The sequence below is a fragment of the Erithacus rubecula genome (genome assembly GCF_903797595.1).
Source record: "Erithacus rubecula genome assembly, chromosome: 3".
NCBI lineage: Eukaryota > Metazoa > Chordata > Aves > Passeriformes > Muscicapidae > Erithacus > Erithacus rubecula.
In genome coordinates this window covers 68,151,248-68,168,094 of record NC_136689.1, presented here as the reverse complement: position 1 = coordinate 68,168,094, position 16,847 = coordinate 68,151,248, and the positions used below count along the sequence as shown (strand labels likewise).

At 44.8% G+C, this 16,847-nt stretch overlaps 1 protein-coding gene across 1 annotated transcript in view; it reads left to right on the top strand.

Annotated features, from left to right (window-relative positions):
• The window catches only part of PHLPP1 (PH domain and leucine rich repeat protein phosphatase 1), a 135,541-nt gene extending 127,237 nt beyond the window's left edge, over positions 1-8,304 (top strand). Inside the window, exons 14-17 of the mRNA XM_079301622.1 lie at positions 872-976; positions 1,880-2,074; positions 4,110-4,338; positions 6,236-8,304. Coding sequence (XP_079157748.1) covers positions 872-976; positions 1,880-2,074; positions 4,110-4,338; positions 6,236-7,366 — 1,660 coding nt within the window. The 3' untranslated portion in view covers positions 7,367-8,304. The remainder of the gene's footprint in view (positions 1-871; positions 977-1,879; positions 2,075-4,109; positions 4,339-6,235) is intronic.
• Positions 8,305-16,847: the final 8,543 nt, after the last annotated feature.

The following is a 16,847-nucleotide window of genomic DNA, read 5'->3' as shown; positions in this document are numbered from 1 at the left end:
GAAAAGACTTTCCTGTGTGTTCAGGTCAGGTGGGGATTTAGAGGAAAAATGAAGGCTCAGAGTGAACAGTTAGACCTTTCTGCTTGTGTCCTTTTATGTTTCATTTGGTTCATGAAAGGTTTGGGTGCCTTTGAAGTGTCTGCAGCATGTGGGGAGCTCGCTTTTCCTGCCTTTGGAAGAGCAGTAGGGAGCAGGGGGTAGGTCATATCTCCCCAGCAAAGCTGGGCTGTGAAGAGAAGAGTATAAACAGAGAGGGCTGGGCCCTTTTTAAGTCGTTACTATGCTCCAGGAGATACTTGAAATTCAAGCTAAAGGCTATGTTGGTAGTAAATTGGAGGGTAGAGGATCAAGGGCCTGTGTGAAAATTGGACTGCACAATTGGGGAATGCAGAAGGGCTATTCCTGCTGTCAGGACCACAGGCTGGCTAGTGCAGGTTGGTGCAGGATCAGGATGGAGCTGATTTCTGTTTTGTGGGTGTTTTCATGAAAAGGCTGCTATTACATTTGACTATAATGAAAAGAGCACAGAAACTTGTTAAAATGGCTGGGGGAGATGTATAAGTTTAAAAAGTCATTTTGCTGTACTGGCTTTTATCAAACTAGTGGCAAATTCGCTTTGTGTTCCTACAGGGCCTGGTTTGACCCAAATAGCTCAGGGGTGAAGGCAGGGAAATACAGGCTAGCTAAGCAAAATAGTGCAGCTGACACCCTCATAGAGGCTCAGTTCTTGTTGGTTATATACAGGCACGTAAAGGTAACATCCACTTTGGATGTCCTGCTTCATTTTCTGCTATTAAATGTGTTACTAAGGAGTGGGATCACGTCAGCAAGTCCATCCATTGCATCCTGTCCCTTCCCTCTCTCCTTGCAGCAATATCCGGTGCTTCAAGATCGACCAGCCCTCGGCCGGGGACGCGTCGGGCGCGCCGGCAGTGTGGAGCCACGGCTACACGGAGGCGTCCGGCGTCAAGAACAAGTACGGCTGGCACGGGCCTGGTGTGGGCTGGGAGGGCCCCTGGGCTGAGACAGAGACAGCCTTTCCTTCTGCAAGGCTTGGGGACGTTCTAGGGCTCGCAGAGGCCAAGCCACGTCTCCCCGTTTGTGCACAGAGCCCTTGGGTCTTTGTTAGGGAAGTTGCTAAGATACAGGGGTAGCCAACACATTCGGTCTATGCAAAACTCTGCTACTTGCAAAAGATCTGAGTGTTTAAAAGCATTTTCCTCTTTGCTCAGCTTCTTTATCTTCAACCAAAGGATGTTTACCAAGCAAATCAGAAATACTAAAGAAAAGACAGAATGGCCAGAACTCTGAATATTCATAGTGTGTGGCGCTTCTGTGACTAAGGCAGTACTTGACAAATAATGTACCAAGAGTCTGCTAGTCTGTGTGTTGCTGGCAATGTGATGAACCTTTCTTTGTTCTTCAAATACCTTTTTAGAAATCTTCTGCTACCTAGGTTTCCATAGCAAGTGCCAGCAAACCTTTCCTAACTCTTAACTGATTTAGCACACAACTTGGTCATCAGCATGCTAGATCCCAAGGATGGACTTTGGAGCAGCAAGTGCAGTTTAAATTGGTGTTGTTTCAGACATATTTTCCCTCCTATTTTTACAAATAAGGGACTTGCTCACATGCTGAAAAGGAGAATGAATCCTTAGGGCTTGGCTTGAACTTCCAGTATAGTTCTCTCCATGTCATAGCACTGTTGATGGGCCTGACTTGTCCCCACAGCTCAGAAAGCAGTCCTGAAACACCTGTGACCACAGGTGGTTAAAGCTGACGCTCAGACCAGGCTGCATGTTTCTGGTCAAAATGACAAGTTGAGAAGCTAGTAGTGGGATAGAACCCCTGATGTTTTCCTGCTTTGTGTTGTCCCTAGGCTGTGTGTGGCAGCACTTTCGGCCAACAACTTCTGTGACAACCGGGAGGCCCTTTACGGGGTGTTCGATGGGGACCGCAACGTGGAAGTGCCCTATCTGCTGCAGTGCACCATGAGTGACATCCTGGCAGAAGAGCTGCAGAAAACAAAGAATGAGGAGGAATACATGATCAACACTTTCATTGTTATGCAGAGGTGAGTCTTGGATCTGAAGCTTTTTTTACTTTGTCTGTGCTTACAGTGCAGTTTTTTTGTTTTCGGGTCAAGCACCTGCTCTTGCTCCAAAAAATGCAAGGTGTGGGGTGGGGGAGAATTGGTATCTGACTACAGTGTTTCTTTTTATTGCTTTTTTTATAAATATTGCCTCCCTTTCAGGGTGGGGAGAAAAACCCCAGCACCTCTCCAACCAAACAAAAAATCCCAACCCACCTGCAGAGTTACTAAAATGCTAATGACGAAGTGGTGGTTGGATGTTTATTCCTTTTTGGTATCTTCTCCAAGTCTTAAGGTTTACAATTGGCTATAACGAAGTCATTGGTATGAATGTCTTGATCATATTTTTAAACTTCCTTGCTACAGCTGCCTGCAAAGCCTGAACTCATCCTTTCTGTTTCTGCCAATGTACCAATTCAGGTTATTTAAGGGTACACAAATATTTAAAACACATAGTTTGACTTCTTAGAAATCTCTGTGGCCTTTGAGTATTATTTGAGCAGGACCCATCCAGAGAGCTTGTGATACAATAGCTGTGAGTGTAATAGTAGTTCTGTGTAGTGGTTTGGAAACTGTGTGTGCTGTTCTGGGCAGAAGAAGAAATTGTGCTTAGGGGGACACTGGGTGAAGGGGGAGTATGAAGGGAATTGAACAGAGGAGAGTGAAGAGGTCAGGGAAACAGAGGGGAAGGCAAATAAGTAGCTTAGAGACTGAGTAAATGGATCAAATTAAAAGAAGCATTGCTTATTGTTGAATTTCTGCACCTTTGGAAAAATTCTGAAGTTGTATTGGGAAAGATAGGGAAGCAGTAGGGTGTTACTGAATCTTACAAACACAAGGGAGAAAACACTTCCTTCTCGTAATTGCTTATAACAGTGCTTCAGACTGCTGGGAAGGTGGTTGCCATATACTGAAAATACTCAAAAATACTAACAAATTTGAGTAGTGAAAGTACTTATTAAGTGGTTTTGTTTGCTGTTAGTGCAATTTATGAGGAATGTGGCATTCCTACAAAAAGCTTTTTTTTTTTTTTTTTTGGTCCCCTCTTGGTCTCTATTCAAAATCAGCTAACCACTTCTTTGGAGAACCAGAAACAGTATTCATTCCAGTTGCATTTAACCATTCACTGATGCTTACAGATGATATGCAGCACTCCTAGTGTGTATTTGTGAAAAATGAAGTAGAAAGCACATTGATGTTTGGTTGCAAATTTAGTTGCCCAATCTGTCCCCAGGGGATTTTGAATCTAAAGTTCTTATTAGCTATTCCTAACCTGAACATAAATATTAATAATTGGCTTTTTAATTACAAGCTACTGGGAAGGATGAGTATTTTTTCACAGTCTGAAATTGAAATGAATTTACATTTCAGTGGCAGGCTTCTGTAACTTCCATTTTATTTTATTTTTTTTTGCTGGCTTCTGCTGTAAAAGCAGGTTTAAACATTTCTAAGAACTTTTTTAACAGGTTAGTAGCTGACCGCATAAATCAAAAATGTACCTTCTTATAGTAGAATTCACAGCCATTGTGATTTTTTTTAGTCATAATGTAATAACTTTTAAGAGCATTATCTGGAAGATATCACAAAACAATGAACCTCTGCCTTCTCCTTTTGCTCAAAAGCAGTGGTTTTTTTCAGTCAGAATCATTATTTTTATAAGATCCATAACTTCAGAAGCCAAAGCTCTATCTTTAACACAAATGCCTATTAGATGTAAAGGAAAAGACAACTGTGGAGCTCTTAGAAGAGTTTTATAGATTTTTTTTTTTTAATTGAGCATATTTGAGTATCTGCATGTGTGAAAATAACTCCCTGCATGAAAGTTGCACGTGGAATCCCTTCAGTGCTGCTGCTGTAGTGTCACAGTGTTCAGTGCAGACTTCTGTTTGTGTCCCAGTGTTCCAATAGAGGCAGTGCCCTGAATGCTTCTGCTTGTGGAGCAGCGGCTGTTTCTCTGGAGTGCCCCTAATGCTTGTTTTCCAGTTAAAGGACAATCACTGTTTTGTTTAAATTCCAGGAAACTTGGAACAGCTGGACAGAAACTTGGAGGCTCTGCTGTCCTTTGCCATATAAAACATGATCCCATGGACCCTGGTGGATGCTTCACGCTAACCTCAGCAAACGTGGGGAAGTGCCAAACCGTTCTCTGCCGGAATGGGAAACCTCTGCCTTTGTCCAGGTGTTACGTGATGAGCTGTGAAGAAGAGCTGAAAAGGATTAAGCAGCATAAGGCCATTATCACAGAGGTTAGAGAACAGCTGGGGACTGTTTCAACTTGTAGCTTCTTTGAAGAGCATTGCTCAGCAGTGCATGAAATCGCATGTTGGTATCACTAACCTCTAGGAGGTGGTGTTCATGGTGTGGATTCCGAAGTTGTACTTTTCCTTTCAAGGTGGTTCATACCATGCAGTCAGGTTGCTTTTCCATTCCATTGCCATGCTGGATTTTGATTAGCTTTCAAGACTGAGCAGCTGTGAGCATGTTGCATTGAAACAGGAAAGCAGATACTCTCCTTCTAATGGGAGAGGAATTGCTGTGTTGGAACTGTTGTGGAGAGCTTTTCCAATTAAAAAGGAGGAGAGGGCAGAGCACTTGGAGCAATGCCGTCCTTCCCTTAGGAGACTCCTTGCTCCTGGCAGACTAACTTTGCTGTCTGAGCTATGTTCCCAGAACTGCCCTTCGACAGGCTGCTCTTGAAGAGAGCACTTGCCCAAAAGGAAAACTCACCCTGTGCTCAGCTGAGCCACGAGAGAGGACAAAACTATTTGTTCCTTTCTTAGAAGCTTGAAGCCGCTGCTGTCAGTTTTGCTTTGCCTTGTATGACACATGCAGAGGAATATATACATATTGAATCCTCCTGATGGTGGGGGAAACCTTCCTGCTGTGTGCCTGAGAGCAGGGTGGGCATGTGAGTGTGGAGTAAGTTATGTGCCTGTTGGTCTTCCCTGGGAGAGGTGAGGGCTGGGATGTCAAACGTGGCAAGTTGAAAGGGAATCACTCCAACAATAGTGTGCAACATGAAGGTACACTCATGCTGTGGCTCCATAGAGGAAAAGGGAAGATTTTGCGCTGAATCTTCAGATGACTCACTGATTTCATGCACATTGATGGCTTTTCACTGCTGTCAGCCTTCTAATGGGAAAGTTAACAAGTTGACATGGGGGCTTTTTTTTCTTCTAAGTGATTTTAAAGAGGAAGCCTTTTAAATCTTGGTTCACTTTTCTATGGTTATCTGCTTTATAATAACCTCTACACTTATTAGCTGGCCCCAAAGAGTGTAAATGCTCACCTTTGCTGTTCTTGAATACACAATTAACAGGGTGCAGCTATCCCCAGCAAGCTGACAGATAGCCAGACTTGCTGTTTCAGACATTTGCTCTGCTCATTCTGACAGCTTGGATTCTAACCAGGACAGGATTCTGGGATTTGGATGTGCATGGGATTCTTTTCTCAAATGCATCCGTTTTTACTGATGTTATCCCTTCAGATACTACTCCCTCCTCCCTTTGGAAATGTCATATCTAAGTGGAAATGTAGTAAGTAATTGGGGCGTGTAAAACATTTCACTACAACTCAGCTGACTGAGAAATGCAGACTTGCTCTCTGCTCCATTTGACTTGCATGCTTAATTTAAAAGGTTTTTTTAAATGAACCTTGGTTTCTAAAGTGATGAGCCAAGATAAAACCTACAATTGTTGTGGCTGCAAGAGAAGACTTGTAACTGAATCACCTTCCCCTATATCAAATGCGTGTTGCTTTGCTCTGTCTAAAGCCAGATACTGTGGGTGGAGGAGGGATAAGTCTGACTCACTGGTAAAAGATTTGTCCAGTTGGCTCTTGCAGCTGCAGGAGCAGAATAGATGGCTCTTTGTTGCAGCCTTCTGCTTTGTTGATCTGTGCATAGGTGGTGCTGATGACAAATCAGTCGAGTGTAGGAGGCGAAGCACAGGATTGCAAACCAGCCCTTGCTGTGCTCTGATCCCAGCTCTGTCACCTCCGTGCAAGCCACTCGTCTGTCTCCTTGTCTGTGAATGGCAGTGTTGGGGGTCCTGCAAAAACAGCCATCAGTAGAATACAAGGAGGGGCAGGTACTGTATATCCTTGTCTGTCTTGTTGCCAATTTCCTGTCCTTTCTAATTTCAGGATGGCAAAGTGAACGGTGTGACAGATTCCACAAGAATCCTGGGGTACACCTTCCTTCACCCAAGCGTTGTGCCGCGTCCTCACGTCCAGTCCATCACCTTAACTCCGCAAGATGAGTTCTTCATTCTGGGGAGCAAGGGGCTGTGGGACAGCCTCTCGATGGATGAAGCCGTTGAGGCCGTCAGGAATGTGCCTGATGCGCTGGCAGCCGCCAAGAAGCTTTGCACTTTGGCCCAGAGTTACGGCTGCAACGACAGCATCAGCGCTGTGGTGGTTCAGCTCAACGTGACGGAGGACAGCTTCTGCTGCTGTGAGCTCAATGGGGTCCCGCCCCCCAGCCCAGGCATCTTCCCCCAGTCTGTCAACGTGGTCATCAAGGACAGGCCGGCTGACGCGCTGGGGATGCCGTCCTCGAGCAGCGGCATGGCTTCGGAGATCAGCAGCGAGATCTCCACCTCGGAGATGAGCAGCGAGGTGGGCTCCACGGCCTCGGACGAGCCGCCGCAGGTGGCCATGAACGAGAGCAGCCCGGCGTACCCGGGGGAGCAGCGCTGCATGCTGCACCCCGTCTGCCTGGCCAACTCCTTCCAGCGGCAGCTCTCCAGCGCCACCTTCTCCAGCGCCTTCTCCGACAACGGCCTGGACAGCGACGACGAGGAGCCCATCGAGGGGGTGTTCACCAACGGCAGCCGCGTGGAGGTGGAGGTGGACATCCACTGCAGCCGGGCCAAGGACAAGCAGCTTCTCCAAGTGCCCGTGGAAGCCAGTGACGAAGGGATCGTCATCAGTGCCAATGAAGATGAGCCCGGCCTTCCCAGGAAAGCTGAATATTGTGCCACGGGCACAATCGGGCGCCGGCGGGGCAACGGCTCCGTGGCACCGCACGAGAGGAGCCATAACTTAATTGAAGTTGCGACGGATGCTCCGCTCAGAAAAACTGGGGGATACTTTGCTGCTCCAGCACAACCTGATCCCGATGACCAGTTCATCATCCCACCAGAGCTTGAAGAAGAAGTCAAGGAGATTATGAAGCAGCACCAGGAACAACAACAGCAGCAGCAGCAACAGCAGCAGCAGCAGAGGCAGTATCCGATGGACCACCTGGCGGACTATTACGACACACCACTATGACCCACTATTTACTGCTCAGAAATAAACTAACAAATAAGGAGACTTGACTGTGAGACCCAGTGGGCTTGCATTACAGCAGGGGTTTTCCTTATCCTTTTCCTTTATATACTTCCTTTTCCTTATCCTGCCACTACAGATAACTGCAGCTTTTCAGTTTGTTAGGTTTAATATTCATTGACTTTCTTCTAGAGACGCTTGACTGGTAAAGTTTAAAATAGTTAACCCTCCCTTAACATATCAAGTGTAAAAACAGGAAAACAAACAAAAAAATAAAAAGGTTTAATATATTGCTGAGAAACAGATGATGATGTAATATTTTTTAAAATGGCTTGTTTGTTTTGTTTGAAAAGCAGGGCAGTAGCCAGTGCTAAATGATTTAAGTAATATTGTAATACTGTATTTCTTTGAGAGAAAAGGCTTTTTTTGGTCTTGAAAATGATAGACATTTGTAGAATATGGAGACTAACTCCTAGGAGTTGCTTTACTCTTTCAGGTGACTTAAGTCACTGAGATTCACTAATTTTCTCTGAGAGAACAGTTGATTGGGAAATTCCTGTAAATAGCTCAGTGTTGTATAGTGATGCTTACTGTTTTGTAGCCTTGGCATTAAGGACACAACCTGAAAAACTGACTTTTTTTCTTAAGTGACTCTTTGGGCCATGGTCATTAGGCGTAATGGACTGTGTGGCTGTGTACAAGTTAGCTAGAGCCCAGGTGGTGTAGACTGTTCAAAGAAACCCACTTTTTCCTCCGGTCTCTTTCTTTCCTTACTTTTACAGACACGTTTTGTTTGTGTTCCTTACTGCTGCCACAACCAGCATGATTGTATAGAGCTCATTTGCTGTAGAACATTTACATACCAAGAGTTATATTAAAGCCGAATGCACAAATGAACATGTCATAATTTTTGTTATAATAAATATGAAATTTACACCTGATGTCTGCTTTTATGTCTGACCAGCTGAGCAGCAGCTCTCAAACAGCACCTTGCTGGTGGTTCCTCAGCATGCTGCTCAGTTAAACCAAGAAGTTTTGAAACTTTTTCAGCTCGAGCACATTTTTACACTAACTGCAGAAGCTCACTTGTATTTTCAGAATTCAAAGGTTGTGCAAAGTGGCCTTTAAAAGATACAAACAAACTCTCTGAGGAATTGACCTCTTCCTTTTTTTCTTTCTTGGGACTAATTCAGCACTATTGATTTGCCCTTTGCCACAGTATTGACAATGCCAGAAGACTGAAAAGGAGCGGTGTGCTCGGCTCTGTCCCACTGGGACTGAGTGACTGAAGGTAGAAATAATGAAGGGATAACAAAAGGTAGAAGGAAAGTATTGGATACTGAGACAAGAGAAGAGAAAATACGAGGAAAAGGCAGAAAAGTGCATTTAAAACTACCTATGTAAATTTGCTCCAATGTGCTGCATGAACATGACTTCAATGGCAATCAGACTTTGGTAGCAAAGAGCCATCTTTTTGTGATTCCTGTGGGAAAGGAGCAATGTTCTTTCTCAGTATTGCCCCCAGCCAACTGCTCCATTTTACTTCTTGCTCTTTAAAAGCTGAATTAGTTTGCAGTCGTTACAGTGTCTTGTTCCTTCTTGGCACTTGGCATATTTGGGAAGAGAACTGTGGTGACAGGCTGTTGTCCTTATTGTGTTCTTGGGTGAAATAGCCAAGTTAGAATGGGATTGCTGTTAACAGAAGATTTTTAGCTACTTTTCTTTAATAACAATAACAGAGGAGCAAATATTAAAATACCTGGTTTGATAAATGTTTATAGCACTGTCTACTGTAGATCTAGAATACTGTACTTCATTGTAATTTGAACTTCTAAATATCTCTTTCTTAAAGAAAACTCATTAAATAATGTATTTAAACAAAAAAGGTTTATGGTTTATTGGTCAGTAACTCTTAGGTGTTCTTTGGTAAACAGTTTGTATATTTCAGATTTTGCTGAATTGATTCATTGTTTTTTTCATTCTATTCTGATGCTGCTGAAGGATGAAGGTGATAACTAGTATGGATACTGCCTTTATTTTCCTGCTGCTGTTTAAAGAGTAACCTTGCTGCTGCAAGAGAGCAGAATAGGCATGGAAGGGGAACCATTTCATGTGAGCTAAACTTTGGCATAGTGTTAGTGTGTTCTTACCTCATGAGGGCTGAAGTGAACATCACTTATTGCATCTATGTGAACTAATACTGCACATGAGTTTTGGATTGTGTTCACACTATTTTGCACAGTTTTGACCTACTGGGAACTATCTGACTCAAAGAGAGGTGGATTTGTTGGCAGAACTTGACAGCTGTAGCAGGGACAATGGTTGGGAGCTAAAAAGAGAGCTTTCAGCCATGGAAAATGTAGAACCCCGTTACCTTTATAATCAAACCTTGCATGTCCTTTGAAACTTGCTGATAGTTTTATCTGAGACAAGCAGAAATGCATGGATAGGAGGAGATAGATGGCTGATGGCAGAGAAATTAATATATTTGCATTATTTCCTGGAAGATAATTTTAAACACAAAGTTGTGGTACTCTTGAGAAGTAACCGAGTGGCTTCTGTGCTTGTAAATGTGAACCTTTTGTTAAAAGCCATAAAAGCCTTTCTCTTGCTTTTTGCCCATAGTGCTCTAATGTAGTGCCAGAATGGCCTGGTGGCATCCTGCCTGTGCATTCAGCATGTGGCACCACCACCTCTGGGATGGTGACCAGTGCCATGGTGGCATTGCCTTCTCTGGCTTACTGGCCTGGAGCGTGCGCTGCATCCATGTGGGTTGTCTCCCTCACAGCTACAGAATGTGCTGCTGCTGCAGTGCCCCACAAGTCTTGCTTCAAGTAATCTCTTCATAGCAAGCTCAGCTTCATCACCAGCCCTCGTGTTTACAACTCATACACATAATTTTCCAGCAATTTGTACATATTTATTTTTTAAGCTTAACTTTGCTTTGGAAGCGTGTCTGTGTGGGGCTGGGTGTTAATCAAATGTCACACTTGGCTCTGAAGGTAATTTCTGCATCTCTGCGCTAGTCATGGATGGTGCCTCTTGGGTGCAGCCTTGCAGGTCTGGGCTTGCAAATGTGCACTTGAGTGGGTTGGTTGGATAACCCCATGAAGGGTGTGCCGGTCTGGGGGGCAGGAGGGCTTGAATCAATTCAGGCAGAGCAGTAAGATCCAAAGGAGTGAACAGAACAGTAACCTCAGCCTGATTTCCTGGACACTGCCAGCCCTTAGTGGAGAGATGTGCTTTGTCTAAGAGAAGGCACCCAAGCCAAGCAGTTCTCAGCAGTGCTGAGGGTGTCATGCTGGGTCAGGTCCCTCAGAGCTTTGGCTACAGGGGGGAGCTACATGGCCAGAAGGTGGTAAAAATATCTTTTGGGCTCAGCTGGAACCGGGACGGTCTTGGCCTCTGCTAAATGACTCTGTGTTTACTTTTCTCTGTTAACCTGCTTTACTCTGCCCTGCTTTGTTAGTTCGATTGACTTGTTTGGAGCTAATGTCTGCTATTGTTGCAGTAATTTCTTTGTCTTACAGATTTGTTACCTGCGTGCTTGCACTGAGGGTTTCATGGGGTGCTGCATGAACCAGTCTGTTTCTTCTTGATGGCTTGCATTTTGCTGTGCCTTACACTGATGCTCTAAGTGTTCAAATGCCCTGCCTAACAGGACTGCAGTTTCTGTAAGATGAAAGTTAAGATTTGTCTGCTGCCTGAGAGAAAGTAAGTCTTTGCAGCCATTTCAATCAAAAGGTGGGGGTGGAAAACCCCCAAATATTAAATAGATTAACCACAGCCCCAGGGCAGAATCAGTTTACCATTTATCTAGGACATCAGTGTGGAAAAAGTTCTTTGTTTGCTCCAAGTCCCAGGTTTAAATGATTGGTCCCTGCTTTTATCCAGACCGTTTTATTTGTATTTCCATTCCTGTTGAGGTCAACAGTTCATCCTTTAGATCATCCTTTCTCTGGCTGACAAGTTTGGATTCACCTGCGGTTGACTTGGATACCTTGTCCTACCTTTTATCTCATGCCATGAGCTAAGCTTGCCCTCTAGGTTGAGACTGAGGCAAGATCTGAATGAGGCAGACACTATCTCATCTTTTTCCATATTTTTTTAATATTGCAAGCTAAAGGGAGACACTTAAACTACAAGAGCTCATCAGAAGCGTGACGGCATGAGGAAGCTGGTGTATAATAACTGCAGTGTGACAGAGACCTGGGACAGGCAGGACTGGTCTGCTTCCTCCTCGGGGAGACCCAGGAGCAGGTGATCCCCTGAGGCTTTTTGCTGCAGGAGTTTCAGGGTGCCTGATTTACAATCAGAGTGTGGATTCCTGCACGTCAGGCTTTGGGGGAGAGGATGAAGTATGCAAGTCCCAAGGCTGGGAAGTAGTTCCCGGGAAGTAGTGGTGGATGAAGTTCAGCTGGTTCTACTTGGCCTGTGGGTCTCAATTGCAATGTCCTGCTTCTCATCACAGCTTCTGGAGCATGTTTGGTGTTTTTGTTTGAGCTTGTTCTTCTGTGTCTCTCATTAAAACTTATGGAAACAGACAGAAAAGGGATCTTTTACCAGTGGTTCTGTAGAATTGTCTTTGGAGGTTCGTGTTTACATAGGTAACTTGGGGGCATCCTAGGGGCCATCAGGGGGCAGGAATGAGGCTCTGGAGTCTTTAGGAGCTCCCAGTGCCAGTGAGCCCTGTGATGAGAGCCTGGGCACCAGACACAATGCTCTGAGCAAGCACAGCAGGCTCTTCTCCCCTCATCAGATTCAGCACAGCTGCACCCAGAGAAATAAATGTGTTTTAACCGTAAAGTTGTCAGTATTGACTCGTGGAACAGATGGGATTGTTTTGCTAATTAAATGTATGCTGTTGAGTGCTTTAAAGGAAATTGGGATGCAGAACTCTGAAGAGACACTGGGGTAGCAGAAGTCTGTGACTTGTAAGATGCTTTTTCATTTTAATCCCTCTTGAGGAGGGATTTTGAGCAGCATTTTATGGAAAAAAAAAAATCTTGCGGTAGGTGTACTTGCAGTTAGTACTTACCTTGATCCTGAAATTACAGAATATATCCTGACATACAGTGCACAGAACAGTGCCTAGAATACAGAGTGAAGTACTCTGCTCAAATGTATTTATAATTGGGTGGCAAGGAAAGCTAAAACTGCTGTGTCTTTTTAAAGTGGCCAAAGCTGTCCTTCTGAGAGCAGCAAAACTCCCTGAAAGCAAATTTTGCAAGTCACCTATGGTAGTTTAACAAGGAGTAAAGAGATTTTTCTGTTCTTTCTGTTAGGCAAAATTTGACCACAAATTTTCAGAATTTGTTGTTTTGCTGTTCAGAATCAGCTCAGGTATCAGCTGATTCATTCCCTGGAATTTTTTGAATGCTTTGGAACATGGGAAAGGATCCCCAGACCATCCTGCACCATAAGAAATAGGGATGTGTAGGAAGGGTGATCCATAGGAAGTGACCTTCCCCACTCCCAGTAGTCTGTGGCTTGCACTTGTTTGAGCCAGGAGCAGTGTCCTTGTGCAGATGATCAGAGATGGCTTTCAGGCCTCCTGGTTTTTTTTTGATGAGGAACTGAGCGTTTATATTCGTGGTGGGTAAAGGCGTATTGCTGCTGTCGGCATTAATTGGGAGCTGCAAGGGCTCCCCCTCGTGTTACAGCGGGACAGGACCAGCACTGCTGCATCCTTCTCCTTCAGCGGAACGGCTGCATCCCACACCCTTCTGCTCCCAGCCCATCGTGCAAGCCGTGCAGGGGCTCCAGAGACCAGGAAAAGTCTTTTTTCAGATGAGCAAGGAAGGCAGCAACACTGACATAGCAGGAGTCTGCTTCGCACAGACTGAGGGTTCTCAGAAGCCTCCTGAGTATTAGAAGTACTTGCTGTGAGTCCAGACAAGGATGTGAGGGCTGAAGGAGCCAGGGAAGGCACACCTGCTACTGCTCAGGAGAGCACCTGCAGTGCTGCCTGGTAAAACAGGGTCGTAGCAAGATCTCATGTAGTCTTAGCAAACTGTGCAATGACATCTTGATCCCAGCATGTCTTACTTACTTGAATCAATAAACTGCTGAATCTTCAACATCAGAGCTGATTCACAACAGTCTAAAAATCCAAATGCCCTTCAAGTTGCACAAGTGCTAAAGCATGTCTAGAGAAGGGCAGTGGGGGTGGTGAAGGTTTGGAGCACAAGTCTGATGAGAAGCAGCTGAGGGAGCTGCTTTGTTTAGGTTCTTCAGGAGAAAAGGAGGCTCAGGAGATGTTATCACTGTACAACTTCGTGAAAAGAGGGTGTAGTCAGGTAGGGATCAGCCTCTCCTCCTAAGTAACAAAATGAGAGGTAATGGCCTCAGGTTGGACCAAGGGAGGTTTAGAAAAATTTCGTCACTGTAAGAGTATTCAGGGATTGGAACAGGCTGCCCAGGGAAGTGATGGCATCACCATCCCTGGAAATGTTCAAAAGATTTGGCTGTGGGCAGTTGAGGACATGGTTTAGAGGTGAACACAGCAGTGCTGGGTTAACAGCTGGACTTGATGATCTTGGAAGTCTTTTCCAACCCTAATGACTCTGTGATGGGGCCATCTTGGGGAATTATTTTTGCACTCTGAAACAAGGAAAACACCCTGTTTGCACCTGTCCTGTGAGCCTTTCTAAATCCTTCTGAAAAACTAATTACCTGTAAAACACATGCAGGCATTTCCCAGGCTTGAGCCCTTCAGCACAGGCTGAGAGTTTTGGGGAGCCCAATAGCAGGTGCAGGTCTGTGTTGGAAAGGCATCCCTGGAAATCAATAGATCATTTGCAGTAATGAAGGGCATCCTGTGACTTGCCCGCTTTGCACTGTCACACGCCCGAACCAATTACATCAAACGCCTTGACAACTGGTGGACCTTGTGAGGGGTCTCATCTTTTATTTATGACTGGTGATGCTGAGCATCTGTGACAGTTTTTATGCTGTGCTGGCATTAAGCTGCTGCAATACACCGAGCTCCACCGATTCTGAGAGATGGATGATTTGAAGGAGAAGAATAACAAAGAATGTCACAGCTGTGTGACATTCTCATAGTGCCCTTCAATAACTTCCCTGAGTCTCAAAAAAGAAAAGGAGGCATCCAAGTTCGGCAAATGTAGTTGAGGGATCTGAGTTACTGGAAGTCTGATGTAGCTTTGCTTAACTCTATGGTGAATGTAAGCTGTGGTGGAAAACTACCAGAAGAGTAACTTTAATGAAGGAAAGTCTGCACTAGGAGTAAAATACATGGATTATGAAAGAAAAATTCCATTCAAACTGTCCTTTAGTGCTCTAATCCCTGTATGTATTCTCATCAGTTTAAAGCAGTTTCCCATGTAAACTGAGATTCTGAATTTTCTTAATGCTAAGCCTTTAATTCAGTTTCTGCTGTTGCGTAACCGGTTTGTGTCCCAAGTTGTTTCTGCACATTGGATACACTCAAATTCTTCTCTGGGGGACTCATGGAGAAAGCTTAAATTAGGACAAAATGTATTATTGTCTGGGAAAGTTTTCTTCTAATTTTCTTTTGTCATTAAGAAAATAGGAGAGCTTCTTTTTTCTGCTTACCTGAAATTTCCTTTCTGCAGAAAGGCACAAAGGTCCTTCCCCTTTACAGCTGCTCTGCAGCAGGATGGCAATGCGCTAATACATGCAGATCTTCCAGCAGCACCAGTTCCAGATACATGAATAATTTGGGAAATGTAAAGATTATGTTAATCTTATTTGAAAGACTAAACATCCTCTCTCCCCTTTGTCCTCCCCCCCCCCCTCCCAGTTTTCCCTTTCACATTGAAACAAGAGACCTGTGTCCTTGGATGTTGATTTGCTCTCTTTTGGACAAGGTTTACCCCAGACTGAACTATTTTATCAATTTTTTTGAATAAAGGACACATCTAGGAAAATGGGTGCTCAGAGGTGCACAGCTCAGCATGATGAAATTTTCATGGCAGTTTACTCAGTGTAGGCATGCAGGATCAGAGGAGAGGATTCCATCCCCTCCTTCCTCCTCTCTAATTAATTTTTTTTTTCTGTCTTTCTCAGCCTAAATATCTTATGCCCTTTGTCTCCTCCTCAAGATTAGGGCATGGAGACACACGTTTTTTCAAAGACAGCTTGTTTTTCTCTGATAATTTTTTTTTGGGGGGGTAGTCCCTCTGTGGGTAGCTAATGCTGGGGGACTCAGCTGGAGGCTTTTTTCTCTGACTGACTGAAGCTCTTTGCTCACACATTAAAGCAGACTGGTGCAAATTGATGGTTTAAACCCAAAGGGGCTGGCCAGGAGTCTCACAGGTAACTCTAAGATGAATGAGCTACTCAGCTCAGGTCCTTTCACTAGTGACCTGTCTCTGCTGTGGGGTTTTTCTCTTGCCAGGCAGCTCCAGTTCACCCTGCAACCTGCATCCATTTCCTTGCATCTCCAGGGCTTGGTGGCCATTTTAATCCTCTTTGTGAAGGTTCAGAAAAGGCTTGGTGTGCCAGAAGGCTTCTTGCTGTACCCAAGCCTTGGAGGCTGAGAGATGCAGTGCTGTTTACCCACATGACAGCCTCTTAGAGAAGGGCAGGTTTGGCCTTTGCCATCCTTGTTTTCTTCACAGCAGGTGAGAAGCTGTGGTGGTCACAGAGGGCAAGCTGGATACACCCTGAGGATCCTCCTCACCAAATAGGGACTGAGGATGAAGGCTGTGCAATCCTTTGCCTGCAGGTGAATTAAGCTGTCAGGGGCTGTGTCAGAGACAGCTGAGCTTGTTTTCAGTGCTTGACCTTGAAGGCTGCATGCAGGCAATGCACACACACGTGTGCATGGGGCAAGCACCAAGGAAAGGCTCAAAGAAATGGGGCTGACAGGAGCCATTTGCCCTGCCTTTGTTTACTGGTCCTAATGTGGATTATTGTCCTGTACTAACTGGCAGTCGCTGTTCAGAGGTATTGGTCAGCCACCTCCTGCAGAAAGTGGGAAGGTTAATCTGCCCTGCAAAAAGGACCACCTGCAATGCAGCTGGGGACAGCAGCCTGTTGTGGCCTTAGTGACATGTGTGTGCTAGAAAATCTCTGCTCTTGTATTGCACCTTCCCAGCTCACACAGTCAAGGCTTTCACATCTTCTAGAGCACATCAAGCATGGTGTTGTTGCAGTTGGAAAGCAGGATGGTTTGGATTGCTCTGATGGTATTTGGCTTCACCCCAACAGGTAGGAAAGCATTTTCTTTCCTGCCTTAGTTCCTCTGACAAGTATTTCTGGGATTTTCCCCTCTTCTCTACTTCCCTCTGTGAAGGTGAGTGGAGGAAACAGCACTGTTTACTACGTCTTCACAATTATTTCCCTATTTTTTTCAGGGAAGGAAACAAATTCAAGACAAAACTTTCAAGAAACTGTCAGTCACTGGACTGTGGCTTTCTTTGGGACTTTCTTTCCCTCTGCTTGCAGTGTTGCAGGACTTTGGCATGTTTGTTGATGACACCAAGCTGACAGCTAG